General features: G+C 44.0%; 6 protein-coding genes across 6 annotated transcripts; 2 read left to right on the forward strand and 4 right to left on the reverse strand.

The window, feature by feature from the left end:
- Window positions 1-133: 133 nt before the first annotated feature.
- On the forward strand, window positions 134-5,816 carry O0I10_008061 (uncharacterized protein; the record flags this gene model as incomplete). The annotated part of the gene is made up of 10 exons (XM_058488068.1): window positions 134-313; window positions 377-826; window positions 962-1,099; window positions 1,174-1,350; window positions 1,415-1,609; window positions 1,669-1,739; window positions 1,807-2,095; window positions 2,154-2,520; window positions 2,593-2,790; window positions 2,845-5,816. 10 exons carry the CDS (start codon window positions 134-136, stop codon window positions 5,814-5,816), a joined length of 5,037 nt encoding a protein of 1,678 aa, XP_058341180.1.
- Window positions 5,817-7,091: 1,275 nt separating this feature from the next.
- On the reverse strand, window positions 7,092-8,674 carry O0I10_008062 (uncharacterized protein; the record flags this gene model as incomplete). Its single annotated transcript, XM_058488069.1, has 4 exons — window positions 7,092-7,658; window positions 7,717-8,059; window positions 8,174-8,288; window positions 8,404-8,674. The coding sequence occupies 4 exons, from the start codon at window positions 8,672-8,674 to the stop codon at window positions 7,092-7,094; spliced, it is 1,296 nt and encodes a 431-aa protein (XP_058341181.1).
- A 507-nt stretch (window positions 8,675-9,181) lies between these two features.
- O0I10_008063 (uncharacterized protein) lies at window positions 9,182-9,544 on the reverse strand (the record flags this gene model as incomplete). The annotated part of the gene is made up of 2 exons (XM_058488070.1): window positions 9,182-9,371; window positions 9,435-9,544. The coding sequence occupies 2 exons, from the start codon at window positions 9,542-9,544 to the stop codon at window positions 9,182-9,184; spliced, it is 300 nt and encodes a 99-aa protein (XP_058341182.1).
- Window positions 9,545-9,651: 107 nt separating this feature from the next.
- On the reverse strand, window positions 9,652-12,024 carry O0I10_008064 (uncharacterized protein; the record flags this gene model as incomplete). The annotated part of the gene is made up of 6 exons (XM_058488071.1): window positions 9,652-10,311; window positions 10,371-11,177; window positions 11,254-11,418; window positions 11,476-11,624; window positions 11,688-11,800; window positions 11,903-12,024. 6 exons carry the CDS (start codon window positions 12,022-12,024, stop codon window positions 9,652-9,654), a joined length of 2,016 nt encoding a protein of 671 aa, XP_058341183.1.
- An 805-nt stretch (window positions 12,025-12,829) lies between these two features.
- Window positions 12,830-14,392, forward strand: O0I10_008065 (uncharacterized protein; the record flags this gene model as incomplete). The annotated part of the gene is made up of 1 exon (XM_058488072.1): window positions 12,830-14,392. One exon carries the CDS (start codon window positions 12,830-12,832, stop codon window positions 14,390-14,392), a length of 1,563 nt encoding a protein of 520 aa, XP_058341184.1.
- Window positions 14,393-14,564: 172 nt separating this feature from the next.
- On the reverse strand, window positions 14,565-16,167 carry O0I10_008066 (uncharacterized protein; the record flags this gene model as incomplete). The annotated part of the gene is made up of 7 exons (XM_058488073.1): window positions 14,565-14,754; window positions 14,812-14,965; window positions 15,027-15,192; window positions 15,260-15,479; window positions 15,560-15,760; window positions 15,821-16,011; window positions 16,090-16,167. 7 exons carry the CDS (start codon window positions 16,165-16,167, stop codon window positions 14,565-14,567), a joined length of 1,200 nt encoding a protein of 399 aa, XP_058341185.1.
- Window positions 16,168-20,788: the final 4,621 nt, after the last annotated feature.

The following is a 20,788-nucleotide window of genomic DNA, read 5'->3' on the forward strand; positions in this document are numbered from 1 at the left end:
CTCTCTTTGTGGTACACGCTCCTTCTCCCTTTCCATATCACATCTTTCTCTCACTTTTTTCCGCTACAACTATTTTCTTCCCTTCTTCCACTCTCTCCACATACATTCAACAGCATCACCATTAGTGGCGGCCATGACAGACCTGTTTCCAGTCAATTCTGGAAATGTACCGCCTCCGTCATCCGCAAATCCCACTTTTCAGCCTATGCCAAGTCAATCGACTCTACCACACGTCTCGAATGCTACAAGTGCAGCAAGTGGTCCTGGCTTACGACGTAGAAAACGTAAAGATCCATCACGTCCCATACAAAACGTATGAAACACATCTCCCCCTTTCCTTCTCCTTGATAATGAGGTTGACATGTTTCTATGATAGCTCAAGTTGGAACGGATTCTTGGACTTACAACGGCATCATCCAATATCTTGGCAACGGCTGAATCACAGGATCTGATCGCTTATGCAGCTGGTGCTGTCGTGGTGCTTTACAATCACAAACGCAACAAACAAGTGGGATTTCTATATCCACCATCATCATCCACTTCCACTCTCGCCAATAGTGGCAACAATACCAGCAATGCAGCCACAGCAGCAGCCATCAATGCAGCCACAGCAGCTTCAGGTGTTGCAGCTACCTCTTCTCTCATGTCAAGTGTGGGTGTTGGTGGCGTCAATACGATATCAACATTGGGATCAGGTCATCAACCGGACTTATCCAGTGTGCAAGCAGCGGTCTCGGAAAAGAAGAAGGTGCCGGCTAGTACGCGTGCTAAGCCAATCAGCTGTTTGGCATTCTCCCCCGATGGCAACTATCTAGCTGCAGGAGAGGTATGTATGTGGGGCATGGAAAATGTGTGGGTGGGTGGGTTTGTTTTCTAGGGATGAGGAAATAAGGAGAGAGAGAGAGAGCGTGTGTGTATGTGTGATGTTCCATGGTGACTGATCATCAAGCATCCTCATTAGGTGGGCCATCAACCTCGTATCTTGATATGGGATGTCAAAGAACGGATCCTTTTACATGAATGTCGTGGCCATAAGTTTGGTGTTCTTTCATTGGCGTTTTCACCCAATATGCGATATCTTGTTTCGATAGGACTTCAGGTATATATAGAGTGGACATGCATAAGCTTCTTGATTCTAACCGGGGGGATGGATTGACATGTTGCATATGATAGCATGATGGCTATTTATACGTATGGCATTGGCGAAAAGGCATCAAGCTGGCAGGCAACAAGGTCACTAGCAAGGTCAATGCGCTTTCATTTTCAAAGGATGGAACCTACTTTGTTACAGCTGGTCTGCGACATGTCAAATATTGGTATTTCGATGCTCGGGGACGTGTGCCAAAACGGGTAAGACAAATAGCAGCCACGCTTGGATATATATGTATATTTACCCAAACATATACACACAAAGGGAAATCTATCTTCACGGGAAACCCAAGTATTGGATGGTCGATCCGGTATTCTTGGCGCATTGCGTGAAAGCAACTTTGTGGCCGTTGGCTGTGATCGAGGCGGTACCAACAACAATGCTTATTTCCTTACCGACAGTGGGATTCTTTGCATGTTCAAGGAAGGGAGAGTGATTGACAAGTGGGTGGATTTACAGGTAGGCGTTCTATTATAGAAATGCATAAACATGGATCACTCACATGAATGGATGACAAGGCACAAAGTGCATACTCAATAGCAGTGTCACCAAACTATGTGGTTTGTGCTTGTGCAAATGGGGTGATCAGGTGAGTCATCTCTCTCTCTCTCTATTTTGAGCAAAGTGGGGGTCATCAGCTGATACGCGTACAATAGATTATTCGAACCTGGGACATTGAAATATTGCGGAATGCTTCCGAAGCCCCATCCACTTGGCACTGATATCAGCAGCATCACTTCTCCAGAAATGTTAAAGTACACAGAGGATACTGAAAATGCGCCTTATTATCCTGATGCCATTGCTGTTGCCTATGATGACAATTCCAATAAGGTCACAGCCGTGTATTCCGATCGCAGTTTATTCTTGTGGGACATCCATGATTTGAAAAAGATTGGCAAGTATCGCAGCTTTATCTATCACAGCGAATGCGTATGGGGGATCGAGGTAAGGAGACATATGCACACGTATGCAATCTTGTTTTTCTTATTATTGTTGATGATAGCCTTGCCCGACCATCACCGATAACAACAACACCACCGCCACCAGCAGTATTCCTCCCAATTCATTTGCAACTTATTCAGCTGATGGCACTGTACGATTCTGGAATCTTGATCATATTGCAGCACCAACCGCTCATCCTCACTCGTCATCTTCATCTACGTTTATGATATCATCACCACGCTCCAATGTCAGCTCTCCCATTTCTCCTAATCCTCCTTCAGCTGCATCTATACCCATATCTCCAAGCAGCAGCACTAGCACAATTACATCTCCACAACTTCGACGCAACATTTATTCGCGTGAGCTCATCAAGATGCTCTACATTGATACCGACGCTGCAGAGTTTTCAAAGTTTAGACGTGATGTTGGTAAGCATTTCAAACAACGACGACGATGATGATGATGATGACGATCCTGTTGACTAAATATGTAAAATCTAGATTTCACTGAAGATCAATTTCCGGATTTTGGGATCAGGTCACTTAAAATGAGTCAAGATGGCAAGTTGCTTGTTACTGGAGATCGCAATGGCAATTTACGTGTGCATGATATGGATACATGGGAGCAAATCACCTATCAGGAAGCTCATGACTCTGAAATCCTTTCCATGGATGTAACCAATCCAACCACTTATCAAGGTATACACACATTGCTCCTAATTTTTGAAGTATAGCTAACACATTCGTTTATAGGAGCACCTTACATGATCGCTACCGCTAGTCGTGACCGGCTATTACACGTCTTTGACATCAACAATGGTTATCAGCTGACCCAGACATTGGATGATCATTCCTCCTCCATTACAGCTGTGAAATTTACACGCGATGCCAAAAAGCTGATCAGCTGTGGTGCTGACAAGGGTGTCATTTTTCGGAGCATTGAAGCGGATGAAAAGTTGTATGCAACGTATCACAATTATGCAGGACGCGGCACCGTATTCGACATGTCTCTTGATGTGAATGAGCGATACATTGCAACAGTGACGGGTGAACGACGATTATACGTATTCAGTATCGATTCCGGCAAACCTGTGCGCGTATGCAAACCTGAGACGGCCGAAGAAGCGATCACTGGAACATCAGCCGAATACTCTGGTGGAAGTCTTATCAATATTGATTTGGATCCATTCTCCGGCACCTTTGCAGTTACGAGTGGCTCGGATCGTTGTTTACGATTATTTGATTTGACCAACAGTGCATGTATTGAAAAAGTCTGTGCCCATGCAGAGCTCATTACAGCTGTGAAATTCATTCGCACATACAACAACTCAGTGCGTGTGGTGAGCACATGTTCCGATGGCACCGTCTTTGTATGGAAGATTGCAGAGGAAATTGTTGCAAAGATGAAATCACGTTGGATTGATCGGGAACACAAAGCACAACAAATGGTGGTGAATGCAAAGAGTCAAGAAGACATGTTGGATGATCGACGTGCTGCTCTTATTCGTGGTGCTGCTGCCAAACCTCGTTTTCGACGTGTATCCACGGCTACAGCTGTTCAACCCACACCCAGTATCTCTCAAATGGCACGTGGTGAACGTAAAACATTTTCATCCATGTCACCTGCCGAGCGTAAATATGATGATTTATACAAGAAAATGGCCACTCGAAGGAATAACCCACTCTCAGCATCACGTGATCATCCAGTGGACAATGGCACAAACAACAACAGCCCAACATCACCATCATCAGGTCCTAAACAAACCAATGCTTCAGCATCCCCTGCAACCCCAACAGCAGCATGCAAAACATTTGGCAAATCAACAGGTGCTAGTGGAAGAAAGACGCCTGAAGGAAAATTGGAACGATTGTATACGGGTGTACCGACCACGGGTGCTCGAGAACGTACATACAGTCATATTGGGTCAAATTATTCGCCTATGAGCCGTTATGGTCCAAACGGTGGGAATTCGATGGGTGGTAGTAGTGGATTGAATCAGGGTCGACAAGGAGGACCTGTAGCAGCATTGCGAATGAATCCAGTATTAAGACGACAAATGTCACGTGAGGCATTGGGCAAAGTACAACAACCATCGTCACCAGGGACACCAAAAGAAACCCATCGTCGACCCCGTAGTGATGGTGTTTTGAGAAAGAAGCGATCAAGTGGAACACCTCTTAATGCAAGGAGGGCAAGTGGATCGGATCAATCTTCTACCAAAGACGATGCATCACAACCAAACCAATCCCCTTCAGGGTCAATGTCACCACCTACGTTGCCATCATCTCCCGTTGCCATGACAACACAAACGCCCACTTTGCCTCAAGGCGTAGATGATGAAGATGACAGCGACCTTGATTTTCCTGGAGGCGTTGGTCAACATCCTGAACGTGCCACGGTGAATCATGCAGAGAGTATGGATGATGATGGACAAGAAGCTGGTGATGAAAGAGAAGTCAATGATGACGATGACGATGACGACGATGATGATGATGAAGAGGAACAGGAAGAGGAGGTTATCTTTATTGCCCCTGAACATGATGAGATTGGTACAGCATTTGAGGTGACATCACATGAAGAACCCAGTACTTTGGCTGAACCTACGGAGGATGGACCTAAATCAGCGAGTGCATCTGATGAAGAAAAGCAACAAGCAAGTCATCCACATGCCAATGAGGATGAGGAGGGATCGAGTGAAGAAAATACAGATGATGCTATTATACAAGCAATCACATCACGTGAGGCACCTCGCATGACACCTTCATTAAGCCGTACGACATCTGTAAATACACCATCATCACGCAAGAGTATGGCCATGGATGAAAATGATCAAGATCGTTTGCGAGCTGAGATGAGTTCACCTGTACCAGCAGCAGCATCAGCCGCATCAGCCGACGGTACCATGTCCCCTAATGGTCGAGATACACCTGCATTTCGTGAATTACAACGCAAGTTGGAAAAGGCAAGAAAACGACAAAGTTTGACGGCACGATACCTCTTATCACTAGGTGGTAGTGATCGTAAAAGTACACAACGCACCACCATCGACAATGTACTCAATCATTTTCAACAACAAATGGAACACCATCATCAACAGCAACCACCACCTACTCTTCATATTGCATCACCTCCTTTGTCACCTACAGCAGCAACATCTCATGGCCCAACAAATGGTTTAGTCACGCACCAGGGCAACGACATGGAAAAGAATGATTCCCAGGAAAGCATGGAAAAGGAGGACAATAGCAGTAGCTCTTGTGCCATGGAGAAACAAGCATCACAAGAAAGCAGCAGTCTAACCGATAAAAGCGATTCTCAGCAAAGCGATGAGACACCCAAAGTAGGAGGAGGAGGAGGTGATGGTTGCCTGGCAACAACAACGTCTTCAGCAACAAACCATGATCATGTCCTGGCCGATTTGGATGGTGCCATCATTCTTCTTGATACCGTTCTTGAATCATACACTTTGGCACGAAATACCAACAACAGCAATGACGACTTTATATCAACAGTGCAAACCAAGCTCGACAATGTAGTTCAACGTATTTCAAAGACATTACATCCTCCATCATCTTCTTCCAACGACAACAATGTGATTACTACTACTACCAATGATACCCATCAACAACAACAACAACAACAACAAGATCCCGAAACTTTGGCTTTACTCGACAAATACTCCAACCTTCTCATTCAAATGGTGGAGAAACGACTTGCATCGTAATAAATCCCCTTTTTCGTTCTACTATCATTGTACTACCTAGACGCCATTTATATGCATATTACACATACACACATAATACAACACCTGCATTGATCATCATCATCGCGATGGAGGAGGAAAATGTTTGTGCAACATGTTTATCCTAATGAGTGGCTGTGCCTTCACGCACGGATACGTTTGTTGTTTCTCACACGCATTACATTACTACTCATGTGATTGTCAATCGCACTTTACAAATGATGTATTCACAACCGACTCTTCGGGTCCAGTACGCTTATTGACACCTCCCTTCTTTCAGTAACACATTCATTATCTGTATTTGTATTATGACTATGGTAACGATATTACCGGGAAAGATGCTATGAGCTTGTTGACTCCTCGACAACACCAGCGGCAACTTGAAATGATCCCCATCCATAATCCTTGGCAACATGGGCATTCTAATTGATTTCTACTTGGTACAACAAGTCATTCATTGAAGGGGGCTTGGTCATAATAAAAGGTGTATGAAAGGTAATTCACCACGATCTGCGTCTTTTGCTAGACACTGGTCGCACGTGATCCATGCTTATTATAATCGTTGGGCACACAAGCAAAGCATACGCACATACGCACGTCTTTTGGATCAACGCAATTCCCATTGACGCTCTAAATGTGCACGGTGCTACATAATAACATGTCCCTTTTTACGCATAGCCATGTGTTACGTTCTTTTGGATCAAATGATACTGGATTTTTTACCATGGTGGTTGCGTGTGTGTGTGTGTATGTGTACAAGTGATCAGCACATAGTGGCATGTAGTAAAAGATGATTCACGTTACTTGATTTGCGTCGCGCACTAATAAAAGTTGTTGTTCTTTCATCTCCCGTTTTCACTTTTATTCGTTCTTTTCCGATTGTACTATGCGATGGCTACTTGCCTTTATGGGAATAGCTCTGGCGGTGCCATTGTCCCGCTACCCCCCGAGCATAGCTCGTGTTATGGTGTGTGTGTGTGCATGTGTGACACCATGCTCACCAATCCTGCGACAGGCACACACACAAAAAAAGATGATCATCTGGTCCACACGTATGGTCTCACCATTTTTGTTGAAATATTTGTTTATTGGGGTACGTGTGTGGGAGAGTAAGTTAATGGGTAGATTATATGTACACAAAAGAATAGCTTAAAGAAAAACGATGCAATATGAAAATGAACGAGGCATGCTGACGGGTTGTAGTAATAAGAGAGTGGGCTACGAGAGGACGAGTTGTTGGGATGATGTAAGGTGGGATTAGACGTAAACCGTCAAGGTGGAACTTCTCGAGTTGGGTGTAGGTGGCATTTGTTCATCCAATTGTTTCAAGATGGTTGCCTCCAATTCTGTATCGGTTGTTGAGAGTGCTTCATGAAACTCGTCATCATCTTCATCAGAGCCCACTTGATCCTCATCACCTTCAGGAACTGCTTCTAATCCTTCACTTGTACGATTGCTTGCCATAATGAAACTGGAAAGACGTCCTTCTCGTGGCACCACCACAGCGCGATAACAAAAGTCGGCAAACACAATATCCGCTCGATCCAAGATCGCCTTGTCTTTGACCACCTCACGTACACAAAACCAATCATGCACTGCATCCTCTACCACTGTTTGCCAATTGACGCCATCGCTTTCTGCCTTTTCCGCCAAATCCAAACAATCATCACGTAGCACCTCTTTGTCACCCACATACATGAGCACGTGTGGGGGGAGGAAGGCCTGGAAACCTGTTTGGAGTTTTGCAATACCAAGGACTTGGGATTGTTCCATAGGACCATCAGGATCCTTTGGCATCTTTTCAAAATAGTCGCGTTTGATGACCTGAATGATAATAGTGAGTCATGGATGATCTTGTCAATAAAGATTTATAGGCATGTACCTTGGCTGTGTGTTGTGAAATGAAATCGTATTTTGTATTCTCACGCCAGGATTCTGAAGTCGTCTCATCCGTAACAATGGGGGAAACAAAGACAGCACCTGCAGGTCGCGGCAACTCGCTTACCAAGGGTCCTTCGGCAGCTTCCTCATCAGGATCATCCGTGACAATCTCAAACATGCTTGGGTCGTGCGTCAAGAACAACATTTCCAAGGTCAAGGATGCACCAGCCGAATCACCAGTGACGACCACTTTGGCAGGATCCACATGAAGATCATTGACAAGATGCTCATAGGCCTTGACTACATCCTCGACTGGGCTGGGATACTTGTATTCGGGTGCCAATCTGAGGAGAATAAAATAAAGTATTTGAGTATCAGCGATGATGATCATCCTAACAACAAAACACCCATTTTCATGCAAAACAACACCCCTTCCCCTTGACAACAATATACTTTACCTGTAATCAATCGACATGATCATCACATTGAGATTGTACTTTTTCTTGAGAAAAGTGATCCAACGAATGTATGTATCCATGTACATTGTTGCAGTGCCTAAACGAAAACCACCGCCTAGAATGGTTGTACAAGAATATGAGCGCTTGGGTGACACAAGAAATATATATATGTGGGGTGTGTAATAAAGAGAAAAGAGAGTAAAAAAGGGGGGAACGGGCCAGAATATTACCATGAACGTTGAAGAAAATAATGTCTGCTTGATCGATACGTCGTTTGAGAGCAATTTCATCGAGCTTATAGACTTGTTCACCGATCCAGCAACCTGACCAAGCTTGATTCCAAGGGACTTTGTGAATCCAGGGTTTATGCGATTTGCGTGGGCGCGTAATATCATTAAGGATCATTCGTGCAGCAGGAGCAGGATAAGCAAAGACTTTACGAAGGACCTTGATGACTGCTCCTGGAGGAAGTTTACGTAAATTCTTGCGAATGCTGTCCATGATGGAAAAAGAAGATGGAACAAAATGACAGAAAGGAAGAAAAAGAAGCAATAAATATAAACAAGATAGCACGTTCCAGCCTAACAGTTTTTGATGTGCCGCAAAGAGGGGTGAGGGGTGGTGGTGGTGTGCTGCCCCAACCAAGTCAAAAGGTAAAGAGAGTACATAATATTACCCGCCATCTCACTTTTTGTGTCACTTTATCATCCGCCATTCTCACAATGAATGAACAACCGCTTTAAATAGAAGGATCATCACCTCGCTCTCATCAGCTCTCTCTTTTCGCCCATTTTATCTACAGCTTTTGATCAAATGAAAAACAACGAGGAGGGAAGAGGAGGAGAAGAAGAAGAAGATAAAATAAACGCTTTGTATGTGTGAGTGAGTGTGTGTGTGTGTGTGTACAATAAATGATGATAATGAGATAGGGTCAATGAAGGGTATGGTGCTTGTGTTGTGTTGTGTTGTGTGTTGTTCTCTCGCTTTTGCTCTCGTTTGTCGATCCTCTTATGAACTCACTTGACCAATAGGTAAGGTCACTTTCCAGTTCCACCATCCATCTCCAGGGCCAAACGTTGCGTTAGAGTCCTTGCGTACGTCAAATATATGTGATTGATGTAAATCGATCCAACACCGTCCTTGTCCCCAGTAGCATGTAGAAGAGAATAGTGCAATCAACAAGAGTGTACAATAAATGCTATAGAATAGCTCCAATCAGTAAACTATACGCTTGATCTCCAATCTTGCAATCCATACATACCATGGCTTTTGGTGTAAAAAGAAAGAGACAAGAAACAAGATGACAAAGACAGGCGGTGCATCGGGAAATGGCAAGAGTAGTAATGGAATAAAGTATCGCATGCAGTACATGTTGTAAAAGGGAAGGTAAAAAAAAAAAGAGAGAGAGAGAGAGAGAGAAAGAGGACAAGTTCAAAACGTGTGGTGGTCCAATTAAGCATGGCCAGTCATATGAATTTTCAATGCTGCTGATGGGTATCCGATCCTTCATGTTCATCATTTTCTAGCGATATCTCATCATTTACACTACTCGATGACACTGCAGATCCACTTCTTCCTCTTGATTTTAGTTCCTTGTGATCATGAGAAGGATTGCTGTTGCTCCTGTTTCGTCGATCCAATAAAGATGAGGATGGGACATTCAATGTCTGTGCAGTTGTTGTTGGTGTTGTTGTCGATCCAGGGTGGTTGTCATCAATCTCAAAAGGAAATGGGGGACAAGATAATCGACGTTCAAGAGAATGATGATGGTTGTTGTTGTTGTTGTCACGTACAGCAAGACGTTGTTGTTGTTGATGTTGTCGATGGTCATTATCATCCTCATCATGGTGATGATTGCTGAGAAGAATAGGTGCTGTTGCTGATCGATCAAATCGACGCCCAGTGATAGTGGGATGTGCCAAGGCCATTTTGCAAAAAGCATGATAGCATAAAAGCTGTTGCATCACTGACCATTTTTGCCGTAATTGTCGACCCAACGTCTCGGCGTAAGATATCATCCTTTCCCTTGTCGATCGTTGCATTGGTTCCAATACCAACAGATTACGTCGGAGCATCAAATCCTTATCAATGGATCGCTGCAGTTCCACTATATGCTCATCCAACGATTCAATGGTCACCTAAATCCCGTTGATCAGCCACACACACGCACATTCATTGAATCATTGATCAAACGTACCCTAATCTTTTCCATGTGGTTGTCACTGACGGGTCGTAATCGCACGCCTTTTGTCTTTGCGGTAGCAACGTAATTGATCTTGGCCATCCAATCATCCAAATCATCATTATCCTTGGCCTTGAATAGGAATTGTTGGCCGTCTCCTGTTAAAAGCCGCATCACGTGTGGATATTTGGTATATGATTCATCGTAGACGCACACTGCATTCTCCAACGATATGATCTGTACAGGCCGTAATATGGCATGATTGCTTGATGCTGCTGGTAGTGATGGTGATGGGGTCATAAAAGTGGATGTGAATGATACAGCGTTGGTGCTGATGGTTGTTGTAGAAATCGATGGGTGCAAGAATGGAAGGTAAGGTCGATTGCTTGTTGACTTTGTTGGGGTGAGTTGTTGCCGTTGTTGATCATCATCGTCAACATCATCATTCTCAAGCCATGCTGAAAAAGCCGCCGTATCAGAAAAAAAGACAATTTGACTGCCTGTCAAAGCGACACCAAAGGAACGCCATCCACGTGTGCTTGTACGCTTGCCACCTGGTAACAAGTCGTATTTACGCTCCATCACTGCCGCTTTCACCACGCGTACACGGTACATGGATTGATCACTGCTATCATCACCACTACCACCATTGCTCCATAATAGACGTTGATGTTGTTGCCTGCTTCTTACACCCGATAGATACAAGTATCGTATATCCTGAAATGCCATGTGGATCTCTTTGATGTTGATATCGCGTCGCGTATAATGGCAAGTGTTTGTATCTGGCATGAGCTGAGTCAACCGTGATATCAAATCATCGTTCTATCTATCTTCATTCAGCACATCCTTTCTTATACTAACGAATGTTTACCCCCCCTCTCCCCGCCAATCACCTTACCGAGTATAAAGATGTATTGTTGTTGTTGCTGTTGCCTACCACTGAAGTTGTGCTTTCATTCCAAACTAGTCGTCCTAGCCATGATGTCTTGTTGACTTCATCATCGTCACTTGATTGCTGCTCGGCATATGTAAATTCGGTAGACACAATGTTGTCATACATGATCTATGGTCTATGCTTAGCAAGATTCACATCACTAGTGTCTATGTATAATTTACTTACATCCAGGATCTCATTGGGTATATCTTCACTTTCATCAATCAACTTGGTATGAGCAATAAAGGTATCCTTGTTCATCTTGTGTCGGACATTCTTGTTGTGTGCGTCGGTATGAAGCAAAAGGATCGAAAATGCAATTGCATAGATGGTATCTATGACCATTGAACATCGTCGTCAATAGCACATCCACAAGGATCATTCATACCATCGCGTACCTGGACTATGCATCAAATCTGGATTGCATTCATGATATCGACTTGCGAAGTCTTGCATAGCACGATCAATCTGTTGAGCCTCTTTGGGTAATTGTACTAAGGCCAATAGCTTCCTATAGATCCATGTATGGTAAAGAGAGAAAATGTGAATACATACATAGATAGCTATACGAATACTCCATTGCGAGAGAGAGAAAACGACACCATGTCTATACCTTAAAGCTGCGTCAATGGCATCACCCGAGAAATCAAGGCGTTCAAGCTGATCGTCAAACGACAACTGCGATCCAGGCGGAGCGACAGGCGGTTTTGAAGCATCGGCCACTTTGTTTGCCATGACAGCAATGAGAATAGAAAGCAAAAGCCTTGGTAAGAAGAGGGAAAAAGGAAAAGAGTACAAACGCGGAAGAGGAAAAAAAGAGAGCTTCGAGATTAACGATCCCTTATTCGGCAACAGTGCCATCGTTATTATTGCATGCATAGAACATGATTGATCCCGTGTGTTTCAGTCAAGGTCTTGTGTCCTTCTCCTGTTGTCAACCACACACATTAACATGTAGACCTCCTTTTTAAACCCTCCTCCTCCTCCTCCTCCTCCTTGCATCTTCTTAGTTGACAACATGTACATCATCTATCCATTGATTCTATTTAAAGGCCAACAATAAGCCATGATCCATACCTTTGTTCCTTGAGTTTTACTTAATGTGTAGGAGGTAGCAGTAAAATGGTTTGATTATCCATCATCATATTATGTAGCTTATTTGAGAAAGAAGGGAATGTGATGAGGAATGTTTATTGTCCATTGATAATCAAGCAAACAACAAGAATACATACATAGCATGCATCGATAGAGAAATCACATACACAATCTCAAAACAAAAGAACATTTACAATGAGCATCATGATATCCACCTCCCCCCTCAAGATCATAAACGTACATTTTGTCTGGTGTTATGGTTCTTTTTTCAGTGAGCAAAGAGCAAGGAAATGATGGGACAGCATCACGTGATGAGGAATGGATGGGCTCAGCTGGTCAAAATCAAACACCGGCAATGATTGGTCAGCTCCTCGCTTACGTCGACAGAAAAATACTACGGTTTTCATATAAACAGATTGCCCCACCAGAGTCGAATCTGTCAACGATGGAGAACAATCCACCCACTGAATCGTCCCCAGCACCACAATCAAACAGCACTTTATCGAATGGGGCGGTCGAGCAACAAGATGGCAACAAAAATTCCAACCATCGAGTTCCTTCATCCAATGGGCATGCAACACCGGATGGGTCGTCTGATGACCCCAAGCAAGCTCAAATCCAACGGTTTATTGCAGCTCCTCTGAATTGCAAGTTGTTTGTGCAAAAGATCTCTGGCAATCAAGAATTTGAGTACCGCAAGGCCGAGGTGCTGGTAGCACGGGAGACGACACGCAAAGGGCGAGAGTATTATGTGCATTATGTCGAATTCAATAAGCGTTTGGATGAGTGGGTGTCGTTTGAGCGTTTGGATTTCTCTCGCGATATCGAGTTTCCAAAGCCAGATCAAAAGAAGAATAAGGCGCGTGATTCGACTGCAACACCACCTCCGACTTCAACAACTGAAGGTGGCAGTAGATCCAACAAGGGACGTCATGGTAGCACCCCGTTACGTGCTAGCACACCGTCAGCTGGACAAAAGCGCAAACAAGATGATCAACAAGAGGAACAATTGGTCCTGGGCGGTGAAGATGAAGATGGCGAAGTGATGGAAGTGGTCGAGGATCAGCAACAAGAGCAACAAAACACGTTTTCAAAGCGACAAGAGATTGAAAACTTGAGAACGTCTGGTTCCATGACCCAATGCGTCAATGAAGTGGCCCGTGTCAAGAACCTGAACAAGATCCAAATGGGGAAACATGAGGTGGAGACATGGTACTTTTCACCGTATCCTCAAGAGTATGCATATTGTGACACCCTTTATATTTGTGAGTTTTGTTTATGCTACTATGCTTCTCACAAACAATTGGAACGACATCGCGGGCGCTGTCAACTCTTTCATCCACCTGGCAACGAGATCTATCGACATGACGAGGTTTCCTTTTTCGAGATTGATGGTCGTAAGCAAAAGACTTGGTGCCGCAACCTCTGTTTACTCTCCAAGCTCTTTCTCGATCACAAGACCCTTTATTACGACGTCGATCCCTTTTTATTCTATTGCATGACAGCACGTGATGAGCTGGGGTGCCATTTGATCGGCTATTTTTCAAAGGAGAAGGAATCATCTGAAAATTACAATGTCGCTTGTATTCTCACATTGCCTCAATATCAACGCCATGGCTATGGCAAATTGCTCATTGCATTCTCCTACGAGTTATCCAAAGCAGAAGGAAGGACAGGATCACCAGAGAAGCCATTATCGGATTTGGGTCTTTTATCGTATCGTGCTTATTGGACGGACACCATTGTTGAGTTCCTATTGTCTGCCACCGAAGAAGTCACCATTGAGGAGATCTCTCAAAAGACATCCATCACACCTCAAGATATCCTGCATACCCTTCAAAACATTGGTGCTCTAAAGTATTATCGTGGTCAACACATCATTTGCTTGGGTGATAAGGTGGTTGAACAATGGGAACGGAATCAGAGAAAGCGGAAACGTGCCATTGTCCCCGAGAAGCTCGATTGGAAACCACTTCATTTTACTCCTTCTCAGCTACGATTCCTTTAATTCAACATTCTACCCCCTCCCCCCTCTTCCATTCAACCACTCACAACCATAGTCATCCCAATTCTTCGTATCTCTTATCGCTCACGCTCGCACTTTTTTATGTTCTCGTTTTACATTGTATATCATTCTCTTAACTTGTAAATACACGTTGGTAATCTACAACTACAAATTATTATACTTGGGGCTTTCCTTTGGCGAAGAATGCATAGGCTTGTTGATATAGCTGGTCATCTAAGAATACAGAAGCTGCCGTCTTTGCGAGACATTCCGCTGCGACCAATGTGGCCTTGTGGGCTTCCTCAGTGATGGCTGCTTTTGTAAACTCGATCGTGTGATTAGGTGCAGTTGTACCAATACCAAAGCTATTAAAGGAACATTAATAACCATCAGAGACACAAACACGCACCATTCAATCTTACAATGGATGGATAGTGGGAACAACATAAGAAAAGTTGCCCATATCAGTGGATCCACTGGCAATCCCTTCTTCAACCGATTTGGGTAAAAACTTGATGCCTTGAGCTTCCATGTAATGTTTGTAAGTTTCAGCGAGGGGTTCATTCTGGAACACATCTAACGTATCACAACCCAAAGGTTAGATCTACATACATCATCCCCATTATTGATTCTTTACCATCTGTAGGTCCTTTGGGCGACCATTGCAACTTGATATCGCATCCAGTTGCCACAGCAGCAGCCTTGACACAATTCTCTACCTTGACCTTGAGCTCAGCAAGTTGTGCCTTTGAAAGGGATCGAGCAATGAAGGTACAGCTTGCATAATCTGGAATCACATTGGCCTATTGGGAACATGCATGAATCACGTGCACATTGTGAAAAGATGGGATACATAGTATACACACATACCGATTTACCTCCGTTGGTGATGATGCCGTGAATTCTATTGGTGGTCAAGGTCTGTTGACGAAGCATAGATACATTATCCCAAGCTTGCATCATGGCATCCACTGCATTAATCCCATTCCATGGCGCTTGGCCAGCGTGTGAGGCTCTGCCAAAGTATTCAACTGTCACCGAATCGATAGCAAGATAATTGACATAAAGCCCATCCCCTGGACCAGGATGACTAATTCAGTCACCATTAGTATTCCCACGTAGTACATAGCAATCCCTTTGATTCACACGCCCTGTAATGTATATACTTGCATCATCATGGCTACATCCACACGACTCTCCACTAGGCCTTCTTGAACGAATGTAATCTTGCCACTGGTAGATTCTTCTGCTGGTGTTCCATACAACACAACCGTTCCTTGGATCAAATCCTTTTCCAACAAAGCCTTGGTGGCCAATGCACAGGCCAAACCACTAATGGCTATCAATTCATGTCCACAAGCTTGTCCAATGCTATCATGTAGCAAGCAAATGATCAGTGTCTAGATAACGATTCAATAAACGCATACGTACCCTGGCAACGCATCGTATTCGCTACAGAATCCCACACGACGACCATTGGCGCTATTGGAATATTCGGCCATGAAGGCTGTTGGCATGCCAGCTGCCTCACGTGTCACTTTGAAGCCCTTTCCTTCCAGGTACTCGGTCAACAATCGACATGAGCGATACTCGTGTTCTCCAGTCTCAGGATGTTCATAAAGCTACACATATCAAGCAAGATAACAACATGTTAACCTATGCACACATACGTGTATACACACCCACACCTTGTACTTTACCTCCAAGCTAATGCGACGTAGCTCATCACTAGCAGCCTCGATTGTGTCGACAATGGTCTTTTCCATGATGCTGTTCATTGCGATAATAAAGATAAGAGAAAGAGAGTATGGATGACCGAGTGCTCGGTGGAGGACAAAGGATGCGGGGAAATGGTCAGGTCGCACGAAATGATGGGAAAAGAACAGGCCTTTGATGCGTCGTGGATGGGCATTCATCATGCACACCTTACATAACGATAATCACATGACCCACCCTTCACAAACAATGACCTACCTTCAACAATTGCATGAACACTGGCTGTTGAACCATGATCACGCTTTTGCAAGGACAATGCTGCATACCCACCGGTACATACAGCATCATCATGCATTTGAAGAAGAAAGTTGTATCAACGAGAAGATTGATTTTGTGGATGCTGTTTTATCTACAGCAAGCCATCTGAAACGTGAAAGAGGATGGAAACATAGCAATGGTTGGCAATGCAATCTCGTGTTCATTAAAGTAACCCTTTAATTCAACATCACTCACAAAAAATACATGAACACACAATGTAGGGAGTTTCTATCCTTTGGGTGTGTATTGTACAAAGGTGGATGGGGTGAACGTGTGGGGGGTACTTGATGCGTAATGGTGAACTATATGCGTAGCGTGTCAAAATATAGAGTTGTTGGATGGTGACCGCTGTTGTACATGGTTGAAAGGTTGAACAAAGGACCATGATTGTGGTTGCCATGAAATGCGTGTAAAGTACGATAATCGCATGCACGAGTCGTTCAGGATGATAGCATCAAAGTCAAGTTGACAATGGATACACGTTTTTTTCACGCGTTGTAGGTAATCAATTCCTTCCTTCCCATGTACATACCATATCCATATCCATATCCACATACATATCCGTAAGAAGTCGTCTGCATTGATAACAAAGTTGCTACATGTAAATAAAGCTGCTTCTATACAATGGCTATCTGCTCTTCACGTGAAAAAGACTGCAAGGCAAGCTGCTGCAAGTAAAGAGCGCCGTTCGCGGCAATGGAATGAAGACCTCGCTAATAGCAACTGCTGGAATGAACGCTGTTACCATTGATCGCGGTGGAGGAGTGTACAAGAGAAGATGTGGTGTCAAGAATGCGGGTGTGGTTGTAGTGGGGTGCACACGCCATGGACCTGCCATTCAGTCAAAAGCTTTCGGATCATGGCAATCGTAGGATCGGCATGATGGGTTGAAGCAGGACAGTCGATCGCAGGTGGTAATCATACTTGAATGGGACAACAGTTGAGAATGGGAGGAGGAGGCAAGATGGCGGGAATGGAAGAGCTGGAAAATAATCATGCTTGGATGACACTTCGTTGTTTGACCATTGCTCATTCAAATCCCCTCGAATCAAGAAAGTTGAATGGTGGGCATGATGGGTTGGAGCAGGAGAATCGTTCACATGCATTGGTTTGGACAACAAAGGCGAATGGGAGGAAGTGGCTATCAAGTGGCGGTTTACAAATAACTTACCAATTTGATTCTTCTGATATTGGATGATGTTTCTGTGTTTGAGCGTTTTTCAGTCAAATCTCATCGGATCAAGAAAGTTTAATGATGGGCATGCTGGGCTGGAGTAGAAGAATCGTTTGTATGCAATGGATTGAGAAACAGTGCCGATTGGAAGGAAGTGCTTATCCATGACTATCCACTAAATACAGTTTAAGTATCACGCATCAACCCTTCCAGTCATGCACAATGAGCTGGGTTACACAAACATGCCCCTCTGCATCTTCGGCTCTCATAGTCAAGTTACTTGACATTGAACAAAGACCACTTTTCATATAGCATCACGCTTACACGAGCATATGTAAAACATAAATACAGGTGTATCTCAAGATTTCACAATCAAACGTGGTGTCTTTAAGAGAACAAAGCTGCTCGGCGGGGTCAAAGCGATCTTGTGTGAAAGTATGAAGTTCATCATGGCCAATCCCAGATTTCGCAATGTCGCCACCAGCCAAACTGGATCTGGGGGTCGACCTCTTCGACGACGACGACGACCAAAAAAATATTTTTTGGGCTAGTTGCGACATTGAACGTGAAACTTTCACACAAGGTGCTGTTGGCCAAGCCGAGCCCATTGCTCTAATAAAAACCCCACGTTTCATTGTAAAGTTTGGAGATACCGGCACCTTTATGTTTGTAAGCGTGATGCTATATGAAGAGTGGTCTTTGTTTAATGTAAAGTAGCTAGACCCTGACAGAGCAAAAGATGCAGAGGGTCGTGTTGTGTAACACAGCTACGTTTGCATGAATGAAAGGGTCAATGTATAATTACTTTATGGATCATCTAGGAACAGGCATGTGTTGCTAGCTAACGGCCACTTTTATCCAATCATCATTGTTGCGAGATCCACTGCATGGGAACGATGCCCCTGCTCTAGACATTCATTTCCATGATTAAAGTAGGTTGATCCGACCTGATTTGACTGAGCTGCGGCCAAAGAGAGATTACATCACTCTGGACATAAAGCACGCTCGATGTAGCCCAACTGAAGTAATCTTGTGTGAGCGTAACTCAACCAAATCAGCTCGGATCAACCTACTTTAATCATGGAAATGAATGTCTAGAGCAGGAGCATCGTCCACCTACAATAGAATGCACAAAAGTTGGGAATGCACAAAAGTGGCTATTAGCTGCCAATGCATGCATTCCAAATGAGGATTGCGTACCTGTCATGCAAGGTCCCTGAAGTCCAAACTTTTTAGCTGAGTTACCCAAAGAGGTCCTTCTGCATCTTTGGCTCTGCCAGAGTCCACCTACTTGGCAATGAACAAAGACCACTTCTCATATAGCATCACGCTTACAAACATAAAGGTGCCTGTATCTCCGAACTTTACAATCAAACGTGGGGTTTTTATTAGAGCAATGTGCTCGGCTTGGCCAACAGCACCTTGGGCAAGTTTCACGATCAAGCTTGCCAATCCTAGATTTGCGAATGTCGCTACCAGCCAAAACTGGATCTGGGGGTCAACCTCTTCGACGACGACGACCAAAAATATTTTTGGGCTAGTTACATTATCGAACGTGAAACTTCACACAAGGTGCTGTTGGCCAAGCCGAGCCCATTGCTCTATTCAAAACCCCAGCACGTTTCATTGTAAAGTTCGGAGATACAGGCACCTTTTGTTTGTAAGCGTGATGCTATATGAAGAGTGGTTGTCGGGCAGCTGACCCTGGCAGAGCAAAGATGCAGAGGGACCTCTTTTGTGTAACTCAGCACTTGCATGACTAAGGATGTTATTGAGGACAAGGCCCGCTGACAATATCCCATATTGCGAGCGCGTTACCACAATCGGCAATGTTACCCATTCTATGACAGTGGAACGATGCTCCTGCTTCAGACATTCATTTCCATGATTGGATTATGTTGATCCGAGTTGATTTGGCTGAGCTACGCTCATACAAGGTTACTCAGTTGAGCAACATAGAGCATATTAGATGTGTGGATTGGATGTAATCCGTCTTTGGCTGTATCTCGGTCAAATCAACTCGGATCAACATAATCCAATTATGGAAATGAATGTTCGAAGCAGGAGAATCGCTCACATGTCATAGAGTGGAAAACAGTGGCTATTGTGAAGAAATGGCTGTTAGCTCGCAATGTATGGGCTTTTGTCAACAGTATATAGTGTATCATCCTTCCATCCTTCCAGTCATGCAAAGTAGCTGAGCTTCAAGAAAGATTTCTCCGCATCTTTGCTCCGCCAGGGTCCAGCGATCTGACATTGAACGACCACTCTTCATATAGCATCACGCTTACAAGGTGCCTGTATCTCCAAATTTTTAATCAAATGTGGGGTTTTATTAGAGAATGGGCCTGAAAAATCTTGTGTCAAAGTATGAAGTTCATCATGGCCAATCCCAGATTCCCGCAATGTCGCCACCAGCCAAGTTGAGTCGGGTCGACCTCTTGAATTTTTTTCGACGACGAGCAAAAAATATTTTTGGCTGGTAGCGTCATTGGGTGAATCTGGGAATAATGGCCACGATGAACTTCATACTTTGACACAAGATCGCTTTCACCCTGCCGAGCAGCTTTGTTCTATTAAAGACCCCATTGATTGCAAAAGTTTAGAGATACAGGCAATTTTATGTTTTACATATGCTGGTATGATGCTATATGAAGGTGGTCTTTGTGCATTGTCAACTAGGTGGACCCGGTGAGCCAAAGATGCACAGGGACTTCTTTGTAACTCAGCACTTTGCATGACTGAAGTGATCAGATGGTAGCCAGAGCCTGTCATTAACACAGAAGACAATCTTCCTCCCAATCGGCATGGCCGACCATTGTATGTCATGGAATGACGCACACATTATTTCATGTTGTCTTGATCCGAGTTGATTTTGGCTTAGCTACGCCCAACAAAGGTACATCAGTTGAGGTAGTTAGTGGGTGTTGAATGTGCCTACTGATGTAACTTTGTTTGGGCGTAGCTAAGCCAAATCAGCTCGGATCAAGACAACTGAATTATGGAAATGAATGTGTATGCGGAGCATCGTTCCCATGACATAGAATGGATAACATTGCCGATTGGGAGGAATTGGCTATCAGCTGCCAATGATGAGTGTTAATGATTAGCGAATACAGTACCATCTATTGATCCTTCCAGTCAGGTAAAAAAAGTGCGTTGCCAGCAATACGTAACTGAACGAAGTACAA

This window comes from Lichtheimia ornata, assembly GCF_029851405.1.
Source record: "Lichtheimia ornata isolate CBS 291.66 chromosome Unknown scaffold00041, whole genome shotgun sequence".
Classification (NCBI taxonomy): Eukaryota; Fungi; Mucoromycota; class Mucoromycetes; order Mucorales; family Lichtheimiaceae; genus Lichtheimia; species Lichtheimia ornata.